This window comes from Callithrix jacchus, chromosome 16 (genome assembly GCF_049354715.1).
Source record: "Callithrix jacchus isolate 240 chromosome 16, calJac240_pri, whole genome shotgun sequence".
In the NCBI taxonomy this organism is placed as follows: Eukaryota; Metazoa; Chordata; class Mammalia; order Primates; family Cebidae; genus Callithrix; species Callithrix jacchus.
The window spans coordinates 93,920,101-93,947,620 of NC_133517.1; the positions used below are offsets into that span (position 1 = coordinate 93,920,101).

Genomic DNA, 27,520 nt, shown 5'->3' on the forward strand with positions numbered 1-27,520 from the left:
CTGTCAGCTCTGTCAAGGTCAGCCCCAGCTGTGTGAGCCACTTCATCTGAGGTCACATCCAGGACAGCCCAAAGCCCACGACTGAGGGAAGTGCCAGTGTAAAGGCATAGCCATTTTGACCTAACTGGGGAGGATCTGAAAAGCTATACCCGCTCCAGACTTTTCTGCTGGGTCGGCCAAAGGCTTTGCGGGGCTGACATCGTGGTCATCTTCTCTGTTTATCTTTTTCAGCACAATCCTGCTTCCTTTCACATTTTTTATAGGTATTGATCTCTAATAAATATAACCCGAATTTCCAGTGACTCTAACCTGAAACAGTTGATATCAAGAGTGGTCCAAGAAAACAGGCAATAAGATGATTTTGGAAGTGGATCACACACCACTGGGTTGGCTGTGAGGACCCCGTCACTGGTGGCAGGTAGAGCTCAGGCACCATTGACACAGTGGCCATTCAGTTGTTAAATTTTTCATCATAACGACTTGGAACTTAATGCACTAGCAGGTAGAATAAATGTATCAGGCATCTGAGACTTTGAAGGGAAAGGTGGACATAAGGATAATGGGATTGGATGGATATTGCTAAGTGACACTGATGCTTCACAGAAAGATGGAGCAGCTAAGGGTGAAAGCCAGGTGTGAAATTCAGGTGTGAAGGCCAGACTTGGTGGATGCATGCAAAGCTCCTTCAGCCCCACGATGGCAGCACAGAAAAAGTGTAGGGTTAATAGTCCAGTGGCTGAACTTCAAAAAAATATAGGCAGGTCGGGGCCCAGGTTAGAAAAACCCTAACAGATGGAATGGAGACATGTTGGTAGATATCCCCAAGGATTTTAATATCTCAGTCTCTGACCTTCCTAAGCCATCGGCTGCCTTAGGACTGGCATGGTGAAGGCATAAGTGGACTCACCACAGTGACAGAAATGGAGGCAGCAAATACTTCCAAGAGCATGTAAAAGCAGTCCTTGGCTGGGCGTGGTGGCTCACACCTGTAATCTCAGCACTCTGGGAGGCTGAGGTGGGCGGATCACAAGGTCAGGAGTTCAAGACCAGCCTGGCCAAAATAGTGAAATCCCATCTCAACTAATAATACAAAAATTAGTCAGGCATGGTGGCACACGCCTGTAGTCCCAGCTACTCAGGAGGCTAAGGCAGGAGACTCACTTGAACCTGGGAGGTGGAAGTTGTGGTGAGCTGAGATAGAGCCACTGCCCTTCAGCCTGGGTGACAGAGCAAGCTTCAGTCTCAAAAAAAAAAAAAAAAAGCAGTCTTCACTTGCATAGTAGTGTGGGATGGTAAAAATGATTGTGCAACCTAAAATCATGCAAAAAACTTTTTTAATGCAAATTTTTTTAAGTTTTTTTATTTTTATTTTTATTTGAGATGGAGACTTACTCTGTCGCCCAAGTTGAACTGCAATGGCATGATCTTGGTTCACTGCAACCTCCACCTTCCAGGTTCAAGCAATTCTCCTGCTTCAGCCTCCCAAGTAGCTGGGATTACAGGCACCTGCCACCACACCCAGCTAATTTTTTTGTATTTTTAGTAGAAATGGGGTTTCACTGTGTTGGCCAGTCTGTTTCAAACTCCTGACCTTGTGATCCACCTGCCTTGGCCTCCCAGAGTGCTAGGATTACAGGCATAAGCCACTGTGTCTGGCCTTAAAAATTTATTTTTAATGGACAAATAAAAATTAGATTTATCTATGGCAGTGGTCCCCAACCTTTTTGGTACCAGGGACTGGTTTCATGGAAGATGATTTTCCATGGACCAGAGAGGGGATGGTTTCGGGATGATTCAAGTGCGTTACATTTATGGCACACTTTATTTCTATTAATATTACATTGTGATATGTAATGAAATACTTATACAACTCACCATAATGTAGAATCAGCAGGAGCCCTGAACTTGATTTTCTGCACTAGACAGTGCCATCTCGGGGTAATGGGAGATAGTGTCAGATCATCAGGCATTAGATTCTCATAAGGAGCGTACAGCCTAGATCCCTCGCATGCACAGTTCACGATAGGGTTTGTGCTCCCGTAAGGATCTAATGCTGCTGTTGATCGACAGGGGCAGAACTCAGGCGGTAATGTGAGCGAGGGGAGCGGCTGTAAGCACAGATGAAGCTTTGTTTGCTTGCCCGCTGCTCACCTCCTGCTGTGCAGCCTGGTTCCGAACAGGCCTCGGACTGGCACCGGTCCATGGCCTGGCACTTGGGGACCCCTGATCTATGGAACACAACATGATGATTTGATATGTGCATACCTTGGGGAATGTCTAAATCAAGCTCACACACCTACTATCTCACTTTTTTTGTGGTGAAAATATTTAAAATCTACTATCTTAGCAATTTTTAAGTATACGATATATTGGCATTGACTACAGTCACAATGTTGTATAGTAGATCTCCTGAACCTTTTCCTCCTCACTAAAATTTTATTTTTTTTATTTTTTTTATTTTTTGAGACAGTTTCACTCTGTCATCCAGACTGGAGTGCAGTGGTGCAATCATGGCTCACTGCAGCCTCAAGCTCCTGGGCTCAGGTGATCCTCCCATCTAAGACTCTCAAGTATTATGTTGATGCAAAAGTTATTGCAGGTTTGCCATTAAAACATTAGCAAAAATCGCAAGAACTTTTGCACCAAGCCAAAAGCTGGGACCACAGGAATGCACCACAATGCTGGCTAACTTATTTATTTATTTTTTGTAGAGATGGGGTCTCCCTATGTTGCCCAGACTGGTCTCGAACTCCTGGGCTCAAGCTTCCTACTGCCTCAGCTTCCCAAAGTGTTGAGATTATAGGCGTAAGCCACTGTGCTCAGCCCTGACTAAAATGTTATACTCTTTAACCAACATCTCCCCAATCCAACTCTCATTCCCCAGACTCTGGTAACCACCACTCTACTCTTCGTCTCTATTAATGAGTTTAACTCTATTATAGATTCCACATGTAAGTGAAATCATGCAGAATTTTTTTTTCTTTATTTTCTTTTTCCACATTTGAAAGAATTTCTCTTTCTGTGCCTGGCTTACTTCACTTGTGTGTCCTATAGGTTCATCCATGTTTGTCACAAATGACAGGATTTCCTTCTCTTTCACAATGGAATGCTGTAGAATATTCCATCGTGTGTATACACCACATTTTTAAAATCTATTCACTTGTTGACGGTTACAGGTTGATTCCATATCTTGACTATTGTGAATAGTGCAAAACAATCTTAATAATCAGTGGGAAGAATTATGATTGTTCTGCAAGTTTCAAAAAGTTTTGTCAAAATATTAAAAACTGTCTTTCTGACAGTTACAAAAAAAGAAATTACAAATCATAGTGAAACTAATATTTACTTAGTATACTCTTTTTTTTTTTTTTTGAGATGGACTCTCACCTTGTTACCCAGGCTGGAGTGCAGTGGGACGATCTCACTGCAACCTCTGTCTCACAGGTTCAAGTGATTCTTCTGTCTCAGCCTCCCAAGTAGCTGGGATTACAGGTGCCCACCATCACACCCTGCTAATTTTTGTATTTTTACTAGAGATGGGTTTTCACTATGTTGGCCAGGCTGGTCTCGAACTCTAACCTCAAGTGATCCGCCTGCCTCGGCCTCCCAAATTGCTGGGATTACAGGCTCGAGCCACCATGTCCAGCCTACTTAGTAAACTCTTATTAATTGTTTTTTAAAAAATCATAATAAGGAGAGCATTAAACAGAGACAGGCCAGTATTTTAGCTTCTAGGTAAACAGAGCCCACTGTAAAACAGTAAAACAAAACTAACACCAACTGACCTCTGGCCAGGGCCTTCCCACACTAAACCCATCAGGTACATTTTCATTGTCTCCCCTCCTTGTAAAAGCTCACAGCTCATGCTGTTGCAGCCAAGAACTCCCAATCTCTTTTGATTCTGAGTGCCACCTAAATTGTGAATTGTTCTTTGTTTAAAATAAACTCTATTATGTTTATTTTATCTAAAGCTTTTATTTTTAACAGATGTGGTGCCAGAAATGGGATCCAAAGGTGTTTCTCTGGCAGCCCCAGGAATACAGAGCTACCAGGAGAGGTACCCACAGACCCCACTGTGCTCACGGCTCTCTTGTTTGTAACTGGAGGCTGTTAATTTCCTCTCAGACTGAGCTCCATGAATTATATTTTGAGCTCTCTAGACTTTCATTTGAACAAACAGAGCCCAGGATCAAACTGAATTTGATAATTAACCAGATTGGATCCAGATACAGTTCTTGGCTAGGTACCTGTTGACAGTGGGTTCATCTGAATCAAAAGGAGTCTGGCACTCTGTCTTCTGGAACTCCAGCAAATTTTATTTATAAGAATTATGGACCCAGGACTTGCACATTTTTGGAAAAATGAGTTAATCTTACAAAGATAACTTAGATTTAAAGTGGCCACTACGGGGAAGTTTTAACCCAGATAAAATCGTTCACTTGTGAGGCACATTGGAAAAGAAAAGAAATGCAATGGGATGTAATTTGTAATCGGTGCAGAGAAACACCTAGAAGATAAAGTTAATAAAAAATTGCCTCCCTAAAAAATTTCTTACAGAAGGCAAAGGAAAATCTTAAGCAAAAACTCAGGATGTTAAAAAAAAAGAACTGTACCTTGACTGAATTAACCCTGACGGTTCCTTCTCTTTATCTGTCCTTACCTTTTGCCTAGCTACCCTTTCACTCTGAAGACAATGAAAAAAGGAAAGTTGGGTAAATGCTTGCAAAATGAGACCCTCTGATTAGGCAGGCACGCCTGCCATAATCAACTCTACTCCATGGTCTAAAATTGAGCTTAGAGACATTGTAAATGACTTCCCTAACCCCAAGAAAACTCCCTGGAAATGTACCAAGGAATTCAGAAACCTTATTGGAGCATTTAATCCAGGACTCCCTGATTTTTACCAGTTTATTCAGATGCTACTGGGACTTGGTAAGGCTTGAAGATGGATAGCAGCAGTGGAATGGGACCAACCATGGGAGGATGTGAAAGACTCTCCAAAACCTCCTGAAAAGAAGGCAGAAAGAAGCTGAAAGAATTGCCGAAGACCTTTCAAATTCAGTTCCTAAGATATTTCCACAGAAAGTTGATTGGTCTATCATACAATCTTATAGACAAAAAAAGATGAACCAATTTCAAATTACAGAGCCCATTTAGAAACACTATTTATAAAACATGCTGGATTTGAAATACCACAAGGGGTGCTTCCTGCAGAGACTGAAATGGCATTAGCTTCTCTGTTTGCAAATGGACTTCATCCTAAATTTAGTAGTTTAATTAGAAAACATCCACCAGGATGGAAAGTTATAGATATGATTGAATTGGTGGCCCTAGTTGAACATTCTGAGAGGATTCTAAAGCAAGAGAAATATCAAAAGGCAAATAAAGGGCTGTTAACACAGAGAGACCCCCATCTCTACAAAAATAAATGAAAAAATCAACCAGGCATGGTGGCATGTGCCTGTAGTCCCAGCTACTAGGAGGCTGAGGTGGGAGGATCACTTGAGCCAGGAGGTTGAGGTTGCAGTGAGCCATGACTGTGCCACTGCACTCTAACCTCAGTGACAGAGCAAGACCTTGTCTCAAAAAAAAAAAAAAAAAAGAAGAAGATAAATAAACCCATGTCCTTATGTTACCAAAATGCCAGGGGTTTGGTTTAGGTCCTGCTGCTCACTGCACAGAAAGCCAGTCACTGAGACAGTGAGTATTCCCAGGGAAGAAGGCTTTTATCGGGTGCCACAGCCAAGAAGATGGGAAATTAGTCTCAAATCCATCTCCCTGACCAAGTACAATTAGACGTAAATTAGAGGTTTATGTAGCAGGGAAGAAATGTAGCCATGTGTGGATAAACAGGAAGTAGGAAGGGGTAAGGAAGATAAGTTGGTCAATAGGAAGCAGGTGGTCAGTTAAGCCAGCAGTCCCCAACCTTTTTGGCACCAAGGACAAGTTTCATGGAAGACAATCCTTCCACACACAGTGGTGAGGGTGGGGTGTGGGGGATGGTTTCAGGATGAAACTGTTCCACCTCAGATCATCAGGCATTAGATTCTCATAACACACAGGCAATCCAGATCCCTTGCATGCACAGTACACAACAGGGTTCCTGATCCTAAGAGAATCTAATGGTGGTGCTGATCTGGCTCAGGAGGTAATGTTCACTCACCCTCCACTCAGTTCCTGATGTGCAGCCTAGTTCTTAATAGGCCATGGATTACAGTTCATGGCCTGGGGGATTGGGGACCCCTGAGTAGGCAATCGTGATAGGTGAAGGGTCTGGCATTTCATAGCCCAGATGTGGTTATCTGGTAAGCTTCAGTTCCTTGCTACTATCTGGGAGCCCTGATGGTTGGTTTCCTGAGAAAGGAACAAATGTAACTTTCTCAAGTTTCAAGACTGGGAGGGTCAATTTCTTTTTCCTTTTTCTTTTTTTTTTATTCCTTTCTTTCTTTCCTTTTTTTTTTTTTTTTTTTTGAGATGGAGTCTCACTCAGTTGCCCAGGCTGGAGTGCAGTGGCATGATCTCGATTCACTGCAACCTCCACCTCCCAGGTTCAAGCAGTTCTCATGCCTCAGCCTCCCAAGTAGCTGAGATTACAGGTGCACACCACCATGCCCAGGTAACTTTTTTTTGGTATTTTTAGTAAAGACAAGGTTTTGCCATGTTGGCCAGGCTGGTCTCAAACTCCTGGCCTCAAGTGATCTGCCCACCTCAGCCTCCCAAAGTGCTGGAATTACAAGCCACCACGCTTGGCCTGGGAGGGTCAATTTCCATGTTTATTCAGAAGAAACCAATAACATCAGTTCTATGGTTTAAGTAATAGTACAACAGCTACAGTAAAAGCAGACATCTTGAGGCACAAGTTTCTTTAGTTTGGGACCTCTTCGTATTGATTTAAAATATATAGATAAACAGGAGGAAGAGGACCAAAGAAACTTGTGCCTCGAGATGTCCTCCTTCATTATAAATAGGTCACTGGAATCAAAATTGTCCAGTCTTTTTTTTTGAGATAGAGCCTCATTCTGTTGCCCAAGCTGGAGTGCAGTGGTGCAGTCTCGGCTCACTGCAACCTCTACCTCCCTGGTTCAAGTGATTCTCTTGCCTCAGCCTCCTGAGTAGCGGGACTATAAGCACAAACCACCATGCCCATCTAATTTTTGTATTTTTAGTAGAGATGGGGTTTCTCCATGTTGGCCATGGTGGTCTTGAACTCCTGACCTCAGGTGATCCACCCGCCTCAGCCTCCCAAAGTGCTGGGATCAGAGGCATGAGCCACCACACCTAGCCAAAATTGTCCCGTCTTGTACCAGCTGTGTAATGAACCCATTTCTTTTGACCCAGACATGTTTCCCTCCAGATGAAGCCCCTGTAGCTTTGACACCTGGAATAAAAATCAACACTAATGAGGCTCCAAAGGGTTCTTCCCATAATACTTATAAATGAACAAGGGAAAAACAAAAATAATAATAAGTAAAATAAAATAAAAAGATTAATGGGAAAAAGCCAGGCAGGGTGATGCATGCCTGTAATCCCAACTATTTGGGAAGCTGAGATGGAAAGATCACTCAAACCCATGACTTTTAGACTGACTGAATCACTACACTTGAGCCTGGGTGACAGAGGGAGACTCTGTCTCAAAAGGAAAAAAAAGAAGTAGATAAAGTGGCTCCAGTATTTACCAAACCTGTATACAATTTCCAATTAATCTTTTTTTTTTTTTTTTAAGAGACAGGATCTCACTCTGTCACCCAGGCTGGAATACAGTGGCGTGATCACAGCTCACTGCAATCTTGACCTCCTGGGCTCTAGGGATCCTCCCACCTCAGCCTCTCAAGTAGCTAGGACTACAGGTGCATGCCACTGTGCCTGGATAATTTTTTTTTTTTAACTTTTTTGTAGAGATGGAGTCCTGCTATGTTGCCCAAGATGATCTCAAACTCCTGGCTTCAAGAGATCCTCCCTGCCTTGGCCTCTCAAAGTGCAATGATTACAGGTGTGAGCCACTGTGCTCGACCACCTTATGTACTTCTTAAAAAAAATTTTTTTTTGAGATGGAGTCTCACTCTGTTGCCCAGACTAAAGTACAGTGTTGTAATCTCAGCTCGCTGCTACCTCTGTCTCCCAGATTCAAGCGATTCTCCTGCTTAAGTCTCTGAGTAGCTTAGACTACAGGCACACATCATCATACCAGCTAATTTTTGTATTTTTAGTAGAGACAGGGTTTCACATGTTGTTCAGACTGGTCTCCAACTCCTGACCTCAAAGTGACCTGCCTGCCTTGGCCTCTCAAAGTACTGGGATTACAGGCTTGAGCTACTGTGTCTGGCCTGCCTAGGTACTCTAAACCCTTGCAATAAAAAGAACAGTCTCATGGTGGAGGTTTCAAATCAAGTCTAAAATGTCTCCATGTCTAAACCTGTCCGAATGATACTTGAACCATTTTCAGAAAAATATGCCTTCTTACTTTGTGATGCTGCTCAGTGAATCCATGGGGACAAGACTTGCTCTCTGAATTAAAAATTTACAGAACATTATCTTCAGAAGGAGAGATAATCTTATAATTTCCTGACTCTCCTGAACTTGAACTGCTCTATTACCTACTGGCAGAAGCTGATAACACCAAAATGCAAATTATAAAAACCTGTTCTTTTTGAAGAACCTTTGTGGGCTTCCTCCTTAAATGACATAGAACATATTTAAAGTGCTAAACCCGCAAAAATAAAAACGGAAAAAAAATCCCAATAGATCATTCTAAGCTGCCACCTAAATTACCTCAATATCCACTAAAACCAGATGTATTCAGGGGCTGTTACCAATGGTACCGAAATTAATTATACAAAGACTTCTCATTTTTTGCACTGGTCCTTGTGACACCCCAATCTACCACTTTAAAAACCCAGTGGACAAGGTTGGAGATTTGTTCAAGACCTACATGCAACAAATAAGATTGTAATACTAAAGTTGCCAGTAGTTTCAAATTCAAATACTTTGTTGTATAATGTACCCAAAATTTAAAATGGTTCACAGTGATGAAACACAGTATTCCAGCTGGTAAAATGAGTTGATACTTACTTGCTTTTCATTGGAAAAAATCAACAATGTAATTGTACTGTAATGACAAAGGGATTTACCAAGACCTCTCTTATTTTTCTCAGACTCTGCATCAGGTTTTGCCAAATTTGGGATTTCCTAAGAATTCTGCTCTTATTTAATATGTTGATAACCTACTGCTATGTTGTTTCTCATACTAAGGAAGAGTCAGAAATAGATTCAACTTCTCTCTCTCTCTCTCTCTCTCTGTGTGTGTGTGTGTGTGTGTGTGTGTGTGTGTGTGTGTGTGTGTGTGTTGGAGTCTTGCTCTGTTGCCCAGGCTGGAGTGCAGTGGTATGATCGTGGTTCACTGCAACCTCCACCTCCCAGGCTCAAGTGATTCTTGTACCTCAGCCTCCTGAGTAGCTGAGACTACAGGTGCGAGCCACCACACCCAGTTAATTTTTGTAGTTTTCGTAGAAAAGGGGTTTCACTGCATTGACCAGGCTGGTTTTGAACTCCTGACCTTAAGTGATCCACGTGCCTTGGCCTCCCAAATTGCTGGGATTACAGGCATGAGCTCTGGCACCCGACACCTCAATCTACTTCTTATAACAATTAGCTTACAAAAGCCATAGACTTCCATGGAAAGATCAGTTTTGCTGAGGAAAGGTCCATTATGCCTGCAGAAGAAACTTTCCTCTCACCTGAAAGAATGAAAATTATTCAAAGTTTCTCTTGCTCCATGTCTAAAAGGCAAGAGGTTCCCTTGAATTTGCAGGATGTTACAGGTCTTAGGTCCCAAATTTTTCCGTGTTGGCATCTCCCTTGTATGACCTTGTACAAACACTGATCCAGAGCCTTTAGCTTGGGAGGATAATTATGAACAGACTTCAGCCAACCAAAACTGGCCCTACCACAATCTCCAGCCTCAGGACTCCCAAATTATAGCAAGCAGGTATCACTTTCACCTCATTCATTCATGAACACAACAACAAGGCTTTAGGAGTTCTTACTCAAGAATGTGGAGGAAAACAGGTCTATCACTTAACAGACTGCAATTAGACGTAGTAGCTAAGGTGTATCTCAGTTGTTCAAAGGCAGTAGCAGCAGCGGCCAGATTGGTTGATGTTTTGTCTGAGCTGATTTTATGAAATGAATTTTATTTGCAAGCTCCACATGCTGTGGAGCTCTATTAAATTCCAGTCAAACTCAACATTTCTCAGCAAGTAGACTAACATGAAATTCTTCTCCTGTCTTCTTCTAATCTCATATCAAATCTTGGCTGGGCATGGTGGCTCATGCCTATAATCCCAGCAGTTTGGGAGGCCGAGGCAGATGGATCACTTGGGGTGAGGAGTTGGAGACCTTCCTGGCCAACATGGTGAAACCCCATCTCCACTAAAAAATAAAAAAATTTAGCCAGGCATGGTGGCAGGTGCCTGTAATCCCAGCTACTTGGGAGGCTGAGGCAGAAGAATGGCTTGAACCCAGGAGGCAGAGGTTGCGGTGAGCCGAGATCACACCACTGCATTCCAGCTTGGGTGACAGAGAGACACTCGTCTCAAAATAAAATAAAATAATAAATAAATAAATAAATAAAATAATGCTGCAATCTACTTTACCCTTCTACCCTTACCTGACAAAGGTGAGGACCACAACTATGTAAATCTCGTATCACAGCTATTGATTTATAACATGGCCATTAGATACCTTGAGATACTACGTTTTGTTGATGGATTTTATGCTAAAAATACAGAAGCAAAATACCAAGCAGAACATGCCAGGACTACCCAGAATGAATTATCAGAAAAGGGAGCTCTTCCCCAGTTGAAGTCAACCCAACCAGCAGAGTTACATTCTCTCACTCAGACCTGTCAAACATCTCAGGGCAAATCAGACAACATTTATACTGACTGTAGGTAAGCCTTTGGGGTAGTCCATTATTTTGGCATGTTTTAGAAGCAAAGAGCGTTCCTCACTTCTAGTGTGTCCACCACTGAAAATGGGCCCCAGGCAAATGAGCTTCTTTCGGCTCTTTTGCTGCCCTCATAAGTTGCTATTATTAAAATTGAAGCTCACTTGTAAAATGCACCTGAATATCAAGAAAATGCTTAGTGAACTTCCACACTAAGGTAGCTGGCAATAAATGTGTTAGGATATGCAATTTGTTTGAACTCCATAAGATTAATTCAGATCAAATAACCTATGACAATTTGTTCAATAAATGATTCTATGTACCTGAATTAGAAAAACAAAATGGGCACTTAAAAGGATGCAAATACTAAACGTGAACTCAGCGAGGGCCCTAACAGCCACCTAGTCCTCCCCAAGTCCTGAAAACTACCAGTATTAAGACTCTACACTCCACAGCTCACCATAGTGTAGACAAAGTGGTTCAAATTATGAAAAAGGATTGGTGACGTAATTGTTCTAAAGTTGCAACAATGGTTTATAACCAATGTCTGATTTATCAGATTCATAATTCTGTGAAAAACATTAACGTTTCAAGCAGTACATCTCTACCACCGGCTGGACCATGCGAACACGTACAAAAGAACTTCATTTAGTTGCCACCCTCAGTGGCCGTCAGTATGTTCTTGTAACTGTATGCCTGTTCTCAGGGCGGACTGAGGCCTTGCCATGCAGGAAGGCTGATGCCACAACAGTAGCAAAAAAAAAAAAAAAAAACCGACCAAAAATAAAAAAAAGAGAATGTGTTTCCTTTATGGGATATCCCTAGAAAGATTTCCAGTGACAGGGGAACTCATTTTACTGGGTAAATAATGAAATCATAATAATAATTATTATTATTATTGAGACAGAGTCTCACTCTGTTGTCCAGGCTGGGGTCCAGCGGCATGATCTCGGCTCACTGCAACCTCCGCCTCCTGGGTTCAAGTGATTCTCCTGCCTCAGGCTCCCAAGTAACTGTAATTACAGGCATGCACCACCACACCCAGCTGATTTTTGTATTTTTAGTAGAGACGAGATTTCACCATGTTGGCCAAGCTGGTCTCAAACTCCTGACCTCAGGTGAGCCACCTGCCTCAGCCTCCCAAAGTGTTGGAATTACAGTTATGAAATACCGCACCCAGCCTACTGGACAAATTATTAAACAATTTTTTAAAGTTTTCATACAAAATAGCATGATCGTTGTCCTTATCCTTAGTTTTCAGGAAAGGCTGAATGGACAAATTGTATCTTAAAATTGGCCAAAATGATGGAATCTACTGGATTTCCTGGCCAAAAGTTTTAACACTAGGTTTAATGGCAATTATATGTACCCATACTGCAAAGCTCAAGATGGTGCCTTATGAAATAGTACTGGAAGACCTATGCCCTTAATAATAGAGCTCCATATTTGTAACCTGTGGTATGACTCAATATAGCCAGACCTTGATAAATTATGCTGAAGCATACAATAAGTCTCCACAACATCATTGATCAGCTCTTGGAAAGTGTGACTTTAAGCAAAACAATGCATAATAAAACAAATTTTATTTTTCTTAAAATGAAACACATTATTCAAGGAAGATTGTTTTGCTTAATACCACTGTTTCCAAAAAACTATCGATGACAACATTGATTGAGGACTTACTGTATTTCCATCGGGCAATAGTAGCTATTGGTGATGGAAATACACTGCCACTGATTGATGATCAGAAGTCAATGGTCTAAAACGTGGAAACTGCGTCTTTTGGAATTGATACCAAAGAATGTCTGCCCTGGAGTCTCACTGGAAGGGACCACACCAACTTCTCACCACTTACACTGCAGTAAAGCCTTGAGTTTTGGACCAAAGTTTCTCAACTCAAGAGAGCCCTTCCAGACTCTTGGAACTGAACACCAGTTAGGACCACCTAAAGTTGACCAGGAACATCTCGCCCAAGAAGCAGATGGCATTTTAAATGTAGACAGCTTTCCCAAGATCAGAGATCAAGAACCTTCTCTTCCTGTCATGGAACCCCTGTTCTCTTTTTCTCTCCTGCCTCGTACTCTTCCTTTCTATCTGTGTATGGCATGATAACGCCATAATTAGAATCTCACAGTCTATAGCTTCTGCAGAAAGTTTAGGTAGATTCCAGATTGTCCATGCTAAGTCAAAACACTTGCATGAATTTTTAGAGCCCTTTTAGTCTATCTTGTGACTGAATTTGCCAGAATCCCAAATGCACCAATCTGTTTAGGTTATACTGTTGGTCCCTTCTATAGAGTTAAACTTCTAGACCCCTTTCCTCTTACTTCTTGTTTAACCCAACCATGGAATAGGATGGCCAGGTCTGCTGACCATATTGCAAGGAGGCTCCTGTTAACAAAAAGGAGAATGTTAACAGACCTATTTGCAAGAATGCCTATCGACACGGGCATTTGGCAGCCTTCTAGTACATCATAAGTCAGTATCAGTCTCTTGGTTAGAAACTGCTGATGCCAACTAATTACTCCATAACCGAATTCTCCCAAGGAGGAATCTTGTTCACCCTATATACATCTTCTCCCCCGTCCCCCCAAACAAGCCCCAGGCTTTCAGGAATGTCCTAGGTACATCTTTATCAGCTGAGAATTTAACTGTCAGCCATATGCTTGGGGCACCCCATACCTTGACAGATAGAGAATGAAAGGCCAATGGGGACTAGGGATTTTAATGGTGCCGTTGTCACTACATAACCAGTCAGAAGCTAAATATTGGTCCACCCCTCTAAATCCACAGTATAGATTAAAAAGAAACTGACCAGAAGATGGTAATCCTGCCACAGGGGCATCGTATGCTAGGTCCATTTTCCCACGGCTTGGGATGACTACAAATGAATAATGATCAAAAAGTTTTCTTTGACATTAGTTACTATTGCACATTCTACAGCTAAGGCTATACCTATCCAACAAAAAATACCTGAATTATCTTACTCAAGTAGTTTTAGATAATAGGCTTGCATTGGACTATTGGCTGAACACTGAAGAGTCTATGCAATAAGCCCATTTTATCCTGTTTCTCCTATTGTGTGCCTGGATAAATACCTCTGGTATTAGAAATTCAATCACAAGAAATTAACAAATAGGCCACCTGGTTAAAACATGTTGGGTCATTCTCTGGGTCATTTCTTGATTTATTTGATTTTAGCTGTTTTGATTCATGAGGACCTTGGCTAAGGAGCACATTCCAGTCTCTTGGTATTACCCTCCTGATGGTCATCATTGGAATCTCCCTGGTTTGCTGTATTCTGTCTTAAAGGCATGCTTTAATGGTATCAATGGTACCTGAGATGCTCTCACCTTGATCAGAGTGCAGTAATGATGTAAACGACAAAAGGAATCTTTCTTCAATGGGCCTGACATCATGACTCGTGAGTTCCCCAGAGACAAAGGCAACTTACCTGTGATAGTGACAGGGAGGGGTGCCTATGCCTAAGTATTGTTCAGTCTTTTGTAAGAGGCTGACCAAAAGCAGAGAATAATTGTTCTTAACAAAAATTCCAACAGGGAGGGCATTAGACTGTTAAAGCAAACTAAATATGGCCTGAGAAGGACTTTGTACTTCTTTCTAGATTTGAGTCCTCGTGGACAAACTATAACCTAGCCTAGTAGGCAGACAAGATTGAAAACCTAACTTAGGAGTGTATGCACCTATAACAATAGCTGAGTCTCAGCCAATCCCAGCAGCAGCCATATTTCAACCCCTTATAGACAGTGTTCGAACTGTGTCCAAATAAGGCAAACACCAACCTGTAACCAATCCAGCTGTTTCTGTACCTCACTGCTGATTTCTGTACGTCACTTCCCTTTTTTTGTTTATAAATTTATTCTAGCCACAAGGCATCCCTGGAGTCTTTCTGAATCTGCTGTGATTCTGAGGGCTGCCCAATTTGCAAATTGTTCATTGCTCAATTAAACTCCTTGAAATTTAATTCAGCTGGAGTTTTTCTTTTAACAAGACAGAGGCAACCCTAGTGCTTTCTGGTAAGCAGACCAGAACCCAACATAAAGAGTAAAAACAAACTAAAGACTACCAATAAGAAAACACCAGCTAACCTCTAACTAGGGTCTTTGCACCTAACCCAGAGAAGTACACTTTCATCTTCCCTTTACATGAAAGCTCACTGCCCACGCTGCTGCAACAAAGCATTCTGAATTTCTTTTGATTCTGAGAGCTACCAATTCGTGTATTGTTCTTTGCTCAAATTAAACTCTTAAATGTATATTATCTAAGGTTTTTAAACATTGGTAAACATTAGAAACATTAAATTTCTACGTAAATAAACAACATACAGAATAAATAGCAAGAGTAGGCCAGGCATGGTGGCTCATGCCTGTAATTCTAGCACTTTGGGAGGCTGAGGCAGGCAGATCACCTGAGGTCAGGAGTTTGAGACCAGCTGGGCCAACATGGTGAAACCTCATCTCTACTAAAAGTACAAAAATTAGCTAGGCATGGTGGTGCACACCTGTAATCCCAGCTACTCCGGAGGCTGAGGCAGGAGAATTGCTTGAACCTGGAAGTGGAGTTTGCAGTGAGTCGAGATAGTGCCACTGAACTCCAGCCTGGGTGACAGAGTGAGACTCCATCTCAAAAAAAAAAAAAAAAAGAAAAGAAAAGAAATAGAGTAAATAAATTGTAAATAAAACAGCAAGAGTCACATGGATAGTGCTTACCTTCTTGTTGTGTAACTTACGACATGGAGAGGGCATCTTTTCTCAGACATGATGAATTATTCTAAGACTGGATCTGCTTGCAACATTTTATCCTTTGTGATTTCAGTGTCATGAAAATCTCCAAGAGTTGCTTCAATGTGAAGTTTCTGCCAATGTGAAGTGAATGTGGTCTTCACTTCCTCTGAGAAGGCATGCTTTTCGCCACACTTCCTTCCTCAATTAAGTTTGCCTTTTTAAGTTCCTCTGGCTGCATATCTAGGGTCTCTTGAATGATGCAGCATCCACATTCTCACAGTGAACTGTTTTCTGTAACTGATTCAAGTTCACTTCCAGTGTTATCACTTTTTGGACTTTTTGCTGCACTTTCATCTTGGTTGGCCAATTTCCTCTTTTGAGTAGCTATTACTGTAAACCAAGATGTGGCCTCATTCATAGGGAAACCAGCAACCCAACTACACGCTTTGCCTTCTGTGTATGAACTGAACATATGTGCAGTGGCCAATCATCAGTGGACTTTGAAAGGAGTGGTGTGACTGGTTACCGATCGTGATATGCATCTGTTATTTGCATAGTGGTCTGTGGGCTGAAGAGCTGACAGTGAGGTTGTACTTGGTGTAATTGTGCACAGTTAATAACATTGTTGTAACTGAAATTTGAACCATGTTGTTGGGGTTCTGGTGTGATTTAACTAAACAGTCAAAGGTTTGTGCAAATTGGGACCATGCAAAGTGAGGTCTAACTATACTTCCAACACTCACCAAGACTGATCCAGCAGCTGCCATTGTCAAAGGTCCGATATATCTGCAACAGAGACCGACACTGAGCCCTGATGTGGCACATTCCTCAATGAGACCAACGGGCCACTTGATGGAAGTTGACTACCTGAGGTCTCTTCTGTCCTGGAAGGGTCAGTGGTTTGATCCCACAGGATATATTCAGGTTATGAGTTTTCCTATATTAATATAAATATCTAAATATAATCCATCACTGAATAGAAAGATTCAGAATATATATATAATGATATTATTTAGGAAAACATTTAGATAATATAAAACAGTATTAAATATTGATATATATATATAGAACTTTTAAATTAATTTTTAATATATTGACTAGATACACACTACACTCTCTGCAAGGTTTCAAGTGGTAGAGAGTAAAGGCAGTGAAGATCTCTTGCTTTGCAGAAATATTTCTTGGATTTCATATACTTTTAAGGCTGTATTGGAAGCTGGCAAAGATCCCACTGAGTCCCGGTTGGTAAGTAAACACAGCTTTTTAGCTTCCAGCTCTTTGCAGAGAACCATGATCCTCCTTTTCCTTTCTCCAGGCCTAACCCACTTCTTCCTACGCTCAGATTTCTGATTCTGGAATACAAAACATACACTGTGAAAGCCTGAGGGAAAGGAATGCCCTCCCATCCCCACCCCAGCCCTCCTAACCCCGTAGCCCCCATGCCTGTCACAATTTAGCATAGTGGCCGTGAGCACTAGGACCCAGCACTTGACTATTCTAGTGACCCTCTGTCTGCAAGTGGGTGAAGACCCACTGAATCTTTCTTGTTTTTTTTTTTTCTTTTTTTTTAAGAGACTAGTGTCTTGCAATGTTGCCCAAGCTGGAGTGCATGGCACAATAATCCCTCACTGCAGCCTCAAATTCCCTGGTTCAGGCAGTACTCGTGCAGCAGCCTCCTTTGTAGCTGGGACTACAGGCTGTGCCACAGTGCCTGGCTGAATCTTGTGGAAAGGAGCTTAGTCAGAACCGGAGGCGTACTGAAAACCACTCTAGTGAGTGAGGCACCGGCATACTAATTGTGCTCCACTATCACCCAGCATCCCAGCATCAGGACTGTGATGGTATCCTTCTACCCTGTTAGGTGTGGGATGAACACTGAGCTCAGGGAGGGGCAAGAAGGCACAAGGACTTCATGTTTTCCAGTCTGGGCAAGGAAAGGGCAGACTGTCTCAATGCCTTCTTTGGAAAGGGAGAGTTTGGCCCTCCCTTTTTGCATAAACTGCTGAGACATGCAACACTGTAAGAATACCCAGAATTTATTGCAAACTCTCCAAGATTTGGTTCAATCTGATTTATCACTTTCAAATTCCATTTAATAGTGTGTATTTCTTCCTGATTTTATCTTATTTTATTTATTACCTTTTCCTAACCAGAATGCTTTTGAGTTTCCCCTGGTGGTTTTTTTTTTCTTTCTCATAGGTTGAAATTATCAAGGAGTTTGAGATCTTCCTACCTGTAAGAGTTTGCAACCCAGCCAATGAAGGGAGCAAAAAAAATATTATGTCAAAATATTTTACATGCTGAATTTCAAAAAGCAATTATTTGAGATTTTGAGACACTAATGTATTCTTTATACCAACTTCAACCAAAGCAATGGCAAAAAGCAGGGAAGATTGTTTCATTATTGAGGATAAAGATCGATTCTATTTTATGAGACTGGGATCTTTGAGAATTAAGTAAGACAAGGTTTGCAAAGCACTTGGTAGTTTGCCTGGCACATAGCTCAGCTGCATAATAGCTCAGCTGTCATTATGTTTTACATGTACCACATTAACTCTATAGTGCAGTTTAGGAAGACTCTCGCTCGCTCTAAACCAGCCCTTCTCAAATGTGTAAATTACCTGGAGTTTTGTTACATTGAAGATTCTGATTCAGTGTGTCTGGGCTGAGGCCTGAAAGATGCATTTCTTTTTTTTTTTTATTTTTTGAGACAGGGTCTCATTCTGTTGCCCAGGTTGCAGTGCAATGGCGTGATCACAGCTCACTGCAGCCTCAACATCCCAGGCTCAATTGATCCTCCTGCCTCAGCCTCCCAAGCAGCTGGGACTACAGGTATGTGCCACTAGACATGGCTAAGTTTTTGTATTTTTTGCATAGACAGGGTCTCATTATATTGCCCAGGAGGGTCTCAAACTCCTGGGCTCAAGCAATCCTTCTGCCTCAGCCTCCCAAAGTGCTGGGATTACAGGGGTGAGCCACAGCACTCAGAAAGATGTATTCTTTTTAACTTTTAGGTTCAGGGGTAAATGTGCAGGTTACATAAATAAATTTGTGTCATGAGGATTTGTTGTACAGATTATTTCATCACCCAAGTATTAAGCCTAGTACCCATTCGTTATTTTGTCTGATCCTCTCCCGCCTCTCACACAACATGCAGTTCTACAGGCTCCCAGGTGTTGCTGATACTGCTGGAATGAGATCCACACTCAGAGTTATAAGGGTTCTTCCTCGTAGGTGGAAGTGATCGTTCCTGCTCATTTCTACCCTTACAGCTGTATGTCGTTTGTTTCATCTCACGCGCCTTGCTTTTACCCCCAACCACCTGTTCAGATCCCACATAACATTCACGATGCAGCTCATGCTCCACTCTCTTGATTAAACCTTTCTGCCAAATTATTATCATCTTAAGTGATCAGTATTGCCTCTAAAACCCCGAATCAAATTTAACTGGATTCCTCTTAGCAGAACAGGTAAGAGATTGGTTATTTAACCCAAAAAGTTGGTTAAGGCAGGCAAATCATAATTTAAACACACTTACTTTAAACATGTCATAACACTTAAATATGCATTTCTTGGCCAATTTTTTGATATGGGGCCTAGTCCTTTGGTTTGAGTAGGTCTCCCTTGAGAAATGTTCTGCCTCTTGTTTCTTACACAAGCCATCCCTATTTATATTGTTTAATCCTCTTGAGTTGTACATTATTTTCTAAAACTTTCAAAGATTTCCTGGCCACACCTAATTTGACCACTTTTTTTCTGAGATCGTGTCTTACTTTGTTGTCCAGGCTGGACTTGAATACGAACGATCCTTCCTCCTCAGACTCCTGAGTAGCCGGAACTACAGGCACATGCCAAAATACCCCATGTGACCGTATTTATTTAGTGGCTTACCTTAGTTCATTTTCTTTGTTTACCATACACACTACAAGTCTTTCATTTTGCCCTCAGATTTCATTGGTTTCTTCATTTTTAAAATTAGTTACAAAAACAAACACGAATCAAGTCCAGAAACAAACCCAGCCAACCATTCTTAGGCATACAGCTCAACTGTGGGAGGAGAAGACGGGAATAGTATCTGTGGTGGGTACCTCAAAGATGTTCATGTCCTAATTCCAGAAACTTTTTTTTTTTTTTTGAGATGCAGTTTCACTCTTGTTACCCAGGCTGGAGTGCAATGGCATGATCTCAGCTCACCACAACCTCCGTTTCCTGGGTTCAAGCAATTCTCCTGCCTCAGCCTCCCAAGTAGCTGGGACTACAGGCACATGCCACCATGCCCAGCTAATTTTTGTATTTTTAATAGAGACAGGGTTTCACCATGTTGACCAGGATAGTCTCAATCTCTTGACCTTGTGATCCACCCGCCTCGGCCTCCCAAAGTGCTGGGATTATAGGTGTGAGCCACTGTGCCCGGCCCTAATTCCAGAAACTTATAAATGTTTCTTATATGGCAAAAGGGATTTTTCAGAGTGTGATTAAGTTAAGGATCTTTCCTGAATTCTCTGGATGGTCCCCATGTACTTCCAAGAGTCTTTGTAAGAGGTAGGCAGGAGTGTCAGTAAGTAGTAGGAGATGTGACTATCTTCACCTTTTTGTGTTACTATAAAGGTATACCCGGACAGGGCCCAGTGGCTCACACCTGTAATGCCAGCATGAGGCGGTGGAGGCCAAGGCGGGTGGATCACCTGAGGTCAGGAGTTCAAGACCAGCCTGGCCAACGTGGTGAAACTCTGTCTCTACTAAAAATGCAAACAATTAGCTGAGTGTGGTAGCAGGCACCTGTAATGCCAGCTACTCGGGAGGCTGAGGTAGGAGAATTGCTTGAACCTGGGAGGCAGAGGTTGTAGTGAGCCAAGATCGTGCCATTGCACTCCAACCTGGGCAACAGAGCAAGATTCTGTCTCAAAACAAACAAACAAAAAAGGCTAGATAATTTATAAAGAAGAAGATATTTAATTATTCTAAGTGAAGTATCTCAGGAATAGAAAGCCAAATAGCATATGTTCTCACTTATGAGAGGGTGCTAATCTATGAGGATGCAAATGTGTAATAATGATAATAATGGACTTTGGGGACTTGGGGGGAAGGGTAGGAAGGAAGTGAAGAATAAAAGACACACATCGGATACAGTGTATACTGTTCGGGTGACAGGTACACCAAAATCTCAGAAATCACCGCTAGCGAACTTATCTATATAACCAAAAACCACCTGTTCCCCCAAAACTATTGAAATGATATTTTTTAAAAAGAGGTTTATTTGGCTCACAATTCAAATGGTTAGAAAGTTCACAATTGGACATCTGCATCTGGTGAGGGTCTCAGGCTGCTTCTTTTCACAGTGGGAAGTAAAGGGGAGCTGGCCTGTGCAGAGATCCCACGGTGAGAAAGGAAGGGGAAGAGTCGAGGAGGTGCTGGGATCTTTTTTTTTTTTTTGAGACGGAGTTCGCTCTTGTTACCCAGGCTCGAGTGCAATGGCGCAATCTCGGCTCACCGCAACCTCCGCCTCCTGGGTTCAGGCAATTCTCCTGCCTCAGCCTCCTGAGTAGCTGGGATTACAGGCATGCGCCACCATGCCCAGCTAACTTTTTGTATTTTTAGTAGAGATGGGGTTTCACCATGTTGACCAGGATGGTCTCAATCTCTTGACCTCGTGATCCACCCGCCTCGGCCTCCCAAAGTGCTGGAATTACAGGCGTGAGCCACCGCGCCCGGCCTTTTTTTTTTTTTTTTTTTTTTTAAGACAGGGTCTTGCTCTGTTGCTGAGGCTAGAGTGCAGCGGCGCCATCACAGCTCACTGCAATCTCAAGCACCTGGACTCAAGTGATCCTCCTGCCTCAGCCTCCCAAGTAGGTGGGACTACCGGTGCATGCCACCATGCCTGGCTATCCAGGCCCTTTTTAAACAACCAGCTCTGATGGGAATTAAGAGTAAGAACTCACTTGCCCCTGAGGGAGGGCATTAATGTATTCATGAGGGATCCAGCTTCATGACCCGAACACCTCCCATTAGGCCTCACCTCCAACACTGGGGATTAAATTCAACATGAGATTTGGATGGGACAAATATCCAAACCATAGCAATGAAGATAGAAGCAAGAGGTTGGAGTGACCCAAGAAGGAGCCATGAGCCAAGGAATGCTGGCAGCGTCTTGAAGCTGAAAAAGGCAAGGAAACCAATTTTTCCTTCAGACCTCCAGAAAGAAGCAGCCTGGCAAGACTGGCCTGAATTTAGCCCACTGAGCCTTATTTTTGACTTCTGAGCTGCAGAACTGTAATGTGACAAGTGTGTGTTTTAAGCTATCATGTTTGTGATAATTTGGTACAGCAGCCAAAGGAAACTTAATACAGTACCCAAATGTCCTGCTCTCCAGAGGCACTCAGAGTGCAGTGTAGTACTGAGGGAATGTGTCCATCTGCCTGGCAGCTGCAGTAAGTGAAGGGTAATCGAAAGCACTTTTGCAATTAACTGGGACTGTATTTTTGTTCACTAGTTCTTTCATATGTCTGACCAGACAGATGGCAAGTTCTTCGAGGGCATCAACATGATCTTTTGCTGACTTTGCATTTTGAGAGATAGCATGTTAAGAGGGCAACTGATCACCTGAGGTATTTATAATTTAAAAATAGTCTGTGTAGAGCCAGGCACTTGCCTGGAGTTCTTGTAGTCCCAGCTCCTCAGGAGGCTGAGGTGGAAAGATTGTTACAGCCAGGAGTTTGAGTCTACCCTGGGCAACATAGTAAGCCCCTCATCTCGAATAAATAAATAAATAAATTGGAGTCGAATTTTTGTAACTTAATCTTTAGTGTGTATTTAAGGTTTTACTTCCTCCCTCTCAAGACAATTGGATTCTCTGCTGTGCTTTAAAAACATCCTTTAATCGGGCCAGGCACGGTGGCTCACACCTGTAATCACAGCACTTTGGGAGGCTGAGGCGGGTGGATCACCTGAGGTCAACAGTTTCAGACCAGCCTGACCAACATGGTGAAACCCTATCTCTACTAAAAATACAAAAATTAGCCAGGCATGGTGGCAGGTGCCTATGATCCCAGCTGCTTAGGAGACTGAGGCAGGAGAATCACTTGAACCGGGGAGGCAGAAGTTACAGAGAGCTGAGATTGCACCACTGCACTCCAGCCTGGGCAGCAGAGTAAGACCCCATCTCAAGAAAAAGAAATCCTCTAATCCATAAGATGTGAGATGGAGAAAACATAGCAAAGGTTTTAGAGTCACACTGGCCTGCTTTCTGCTCTCACCAACTCTGTGGACTTGGATTTATTAGGAAACTTCCCTGACTTTAATTTCTTCGCATGTAAAATGGGAATTATAATAGTATGGTCTTAATTTGTTCAGGCTGTTATAATAAAATATCATAAACTGGGTAGCTTATAAGAGAGATTTATGTCTCACAGTACCAGATGCTGGGAAGTCTGAGATCAAGGTACCAACAGATTCAGCCTGGTGAGGGCTTTCTGGTTCGTAGATGGTGCCTTCTCGCTGTGTCCTTACATTGTGAATTGGGTGAAGGAGCTTTCCAGGTCTCTTTTAGAAGAGCACTAGATCCACCCTCATGACCTAATCACCTCCCGAAAGCTCCACCTTCTAATACCATTAACACAGGTATTAGGATTTCAATACTTGAATTTGGCAGGGGACACAAACATTCAGACCACAGCAAGTACCTACTGATAGGTTTTTCGGGAGGAATGAATAAAGTCCAAAAAAAAAAAAATGCTTGGCCCATAGTCACCTAAAAATAATAGTGATTTTTTTTTTTTTTTTTTGAGTCTCGCTCTGTTGCCCAGGCTGGAGTGCAATGGCGCAATCTCAGCTCACTGCAACCTCCGTCTTCCAAGTTCAAGCAATTTTCCTGCCTTAGCCTCCTGAGTAGCTGGGATTACAGACACCCACCATCACACCCAGCTAAGTTTTGTATTTTTAGTAGAGACAGGGTTTCACCATGTTGGCCAGGCTGGTCTCAAACTCCTGACCTCAGGTGATCCACCTGTCTTGGCCTCTCAAAGTGCTGGAATTACAGGTGTGAGCCACTGCGCTGGTCACCATTGTATTATTGATAGGGGCAATGCCCTAGGATGGTATAAAGGAGTGAAAGGACACTGATCACAACAATGAAGATCATCAGACTTTATAGATTTTAAAACTAAAAGGACTCTCCAAGACTACCTATTAATAGAATAGAGGTTGGCAAACTAGAGCCCACAGGCTAAATCTGACCTGCCTTTTGTTTTTATAAATAAAGTTTTATTGAGACACAGCCATGCCCATTTGTTTAGCTATTGCCCATGGCCGCTTTTGCACTTCAATGGCAGAATTGAATAGTGATGCCAGAGTTTATGGCCACAGAGCCCAAAATACTTACTATTTATCCTTTTACAGAAAAAGTTTGACAACCCCTGCTCTGGAACACCTAATTTTATAGATAAGGAAAAAGACCCAAATAAGGTAGGTGACTTTTTCCACAGTCATATGGCTAGTTAAGGACAGAACCAGAATAAAAACTTGCATGCCTTGACTCCCAGTTCAAAGACTGAATGAGATAGAAGAGATGACAGTTTTCCTCTGAGTCCAGTTCAAAATGGGGTGCTTGGCAGAGTTTGGCTCTGATCTTGGCTTCTAGGAAAGAGCTGCCACGTGCCTTCCCCAAACACCCCTAGGTTGGTTTCCACCTCCTTGTCCTGACATGTGCAACTGGTAGACCTACTCTACAAGCAATGCTGAAGGAAGTCCTTTAGGTGGAAATGAAAAGGCACTGACAGTAGCTTGAAACCATGTGAGGAAATAAAGAGCACTGGCAAATGTAATTACCTAGGTAAACACAAAGCCAGTGTTATTGTACTTCTGCTTTGTAACTCCTTTTCTTCCCTGTATGATTTCAAACATAAATAATAAGTATAGGTCTACATGAAGGGGCACATAATATCTAAATATGTAATTTGTGACAATATTAATAACATAAAAAGGGGATGGAGCAGTCAGGTGTGGTGGCTCATGCCTGTAATTCCAGCATTTTGGGAGGCCGAGGCAGGCAGATCACCTGAGACTGGGAGTTCAAAACCAGCTTGACCAACATGGAGAAACCTCTTCTCCACTAAATATACAAAATTAGCCAGGCATGGTGGTGCATGCCTGTAATCCTCGCTATTTGGGAGGTTGAGGCAGGAGAATTGCTTGAACCTGGGAGGTGGAGGTTGCAGTGAGCCAAGATTGTACCATTGCACTCCAGCCTGGGCAACAAGAGTGAAACTCCATCTCAAAAAAAAGATGGGGTGGGGATGGAGCTATAGGAGCAGAGTTTTTATATGTGATTGAAGCTAAATGATGTGAATTCAAAATAGATTGTTGTATGTTTAAGAGTTGAATTGCGGCTGGGCGCGGTGACTCAAGCCTGTAATCCCAGCACTTTAGGAGGCCGAGGCGGGTGAATCACGAGGTCAAGAGATCGAGACCATCCTGGTCAACATGGTGAAACCCCGTCTCTACTAAAAATACAAAAAATTAGCTGGGCATGGTGGCGCGTACCTGTAATCCCAGCTACTCAGGAGGCTGAGCCAGGAGAATTTCCTGAACCCAGGAGGTGGAGGTTGCCATGAGACGAAATAGCACCATTGCACTCCAGCCTGGGTAACAAGAGAGAAACTCTGTCTCAAAAAAAAAAAAAAAAAAAAAAAAAAAGAGTTGAATCATAACCTCCAGGATACTCACTAAAAATATAACTAACAAAATACAGAAAAGAAAATAAGAAAATAATCAAAAGAGTACACTACAGAAAAATAATTAAACACAAAACAATAATGAAGGAATAGAGGAACACTGTTTTTTGCTTTGCTTTGTTTTGTTTTTGAGATGGAGTTCAGCTCTGTAGCTCAGGCTGCAGTGCAGTGATATAATCTTGGCTCGCTGCACCCTCTGCCTCCTGGATCCAAGTAATTCCTGTGCCTCAGCCCCCCAAGCAGCTGGGAAAGCAGGCGTATGCCACCATGCCCAGCTAATTTTTGTATTTTTAGTGGAAACAGGGTTTCACCATGTTGGCCAGGCTGGTCTCAAACTCCTGACCTCAGTGATCTGCCTGCCTCTGTCTCTTTCCAAAGTGTTGGGATACAGGCCTGAGCCACTACACCTAGCCAAGGAACATTGATTTTTTTCCCCCCGGGTTCTACTCTTGACTTAGCCTCTATCAGGCTAATGACTGCAAAATAAGATGAAATGAGATGCTCCTTATTTAAGAATATTTGGAAACGCTTCTCAAGTGACTGAGTATCACAAGACAGCAGCCATCATTGGTTCCCCTTTGGCTTTCAAGGGTCTTTCGGTGGGCTCCCAGGTTGCTTGTTCCTTATAGTGGTTCCGTAGAGCAAAACCAACACTGATTTAATTCATTTCTTCAGGTTTTATTGTGCTGTTGACAGATTTTTGAGCCTTTTTTGTGTTTTTTTTACCATCTTCTTACACATACATTGATAAAAGATTCAAAATACCCAAAGAAGCTCAGATAGACCCTCAGTGAATAAAGAGAAACTGGCTTGTTACATCAGAATGTAGCAATATGAACATTTTAGATTATTGTGTCCTTTTTAATAAAATTAGCTGTTATTACAACAAAATCTGGGAAATTAGGGTTCCTTCTCCATGTGACAGAAACCCAACCTAAGTTAAGCCAAGAAGAAAGCCTGATGGTTTAAGAACTGAAGTCTGGGCTGGGTGCGGTGGCTCACACCTGCTATCCCAGTACTTCGGGAGGCCAAGGCAGGAGGATCACTTGAGCACATTGGTACTAGGCCCAACATTTAGCTTTTTCTTCCCTAGAATAATCCAACATGCAACAGACCCCACCAAAAATAAGCCTTGGTAAGACCTTCATCGATAAGTTGGCTGCTCACCTGGCCTTTTCACTCTGGTCTTCAGTCTGGACTACAATTTGTAGGTGTGGTGACTTCTACACTGTGGGTATCTAAAGAGGTTTTTGGACTTAGAGTTTTTCTATGTAAGCAATGCAACAAACTCTATGCAATAGTCACCAGCAAACTGGTAAAAATCCTGGGCGACATAATAAAACCCATCTCTACAAAAAATTTTAAAATTTGCCAGGCATGGTGGTGCACCTTGTAGTCCCAGCTACTTGGGAGGCTGAGGCAGGAGGATCTTCTGAGCCCAGGGAGGATAACCCTACAGTGAGCCATGATCGAGCCACTGTACTCCAGCCTGGTTGACAGAGTGGGACCCTGTCTCAAAGACAAACCAAAACACCTGAAAAGTCCAAGGCTTCAGGCATTCAAATTATGTCATCGAATCTGTCTATGTTTCTCCAGCTCTTGGCTTTATGGCTCCTTTCTGAGACAGACATTCACTCTCCTTTTGTGATAAGATGACTGTGGCACAACTAGCGTCACAGCCTTCCAGCTGCAAGTGGAAAGGCGGTCTCTTCCTGGGAGAGCAGAAGTTTTGGGATTCACTTTGATTGGGCCTGTCATGGGTCCTGGGCTGGAGTCTGAGTCAGAGCTCCCCCACCCCAAGCACATGGACAGAGAGTGCATTCCCCTAAAGGAACGCAGAGTGCCATTACACTAGAAGGGAGCCTGGCTGCTGAGTGGTCTCTATACTCCTTCCCCACACAGAATGCCAGATGGCAAGATGACCACCAATGTTCATACACTTTTCACTCAGATGGCTTTAAGTGGAAAGGTGGCAGGGGGGGAAGAGAGATCAAGAAGGGGGTCAGAGCCCCAGAATGTTTGCAGTAGCCACATCCTCAGGCATCCTCTAGTCCACTGTGCAACTGGAGAAACTGAATCCAGAGAAATTAGTGACTTCCACA

The 27,520-nt window shown here is 42.5% G+C and overlaps 1 protein-coding gene across 4 annotated transcripts in view; it reads right to left on the reverse strand.

Moving 5' to 3' along the window:
- Nucleotides 1–2,321: 2,321 nt before the first annotated feature.
- Nucleotides 2,322–27,520, reverse strand: part of LOC118148341 (uncharacterized) — a 111,353-nt gene continuing 86,154 nt past the window's right edge. The window contains exons 7-8 of one of the 4 annotated variants that reach the window (XR_013528176.1): nucleotides 16,434–17,042; nucleotides 2,322–15,821 (exon numbers count right to left, since the gene is read on the reverse strand). Coding sequence is in view for 1 of the 4 variants with exons in the window: in XM_078353428.1 (XP_078209554.1) it covers nucleotides 15,732–15,821; nucleotides 16,434–16,476 (133 nt within the window). In the remaining 3 variants the exon portion in view is untranslated. Of the gene's footprint in view, nucleotides 17,043–27,520 lie in introns of all 4 variants that reach the window. The other 3 variants (XM_078353428.1, XR_013528175.1, XR_013528177.1) reach the window with 3 other exon arrangements.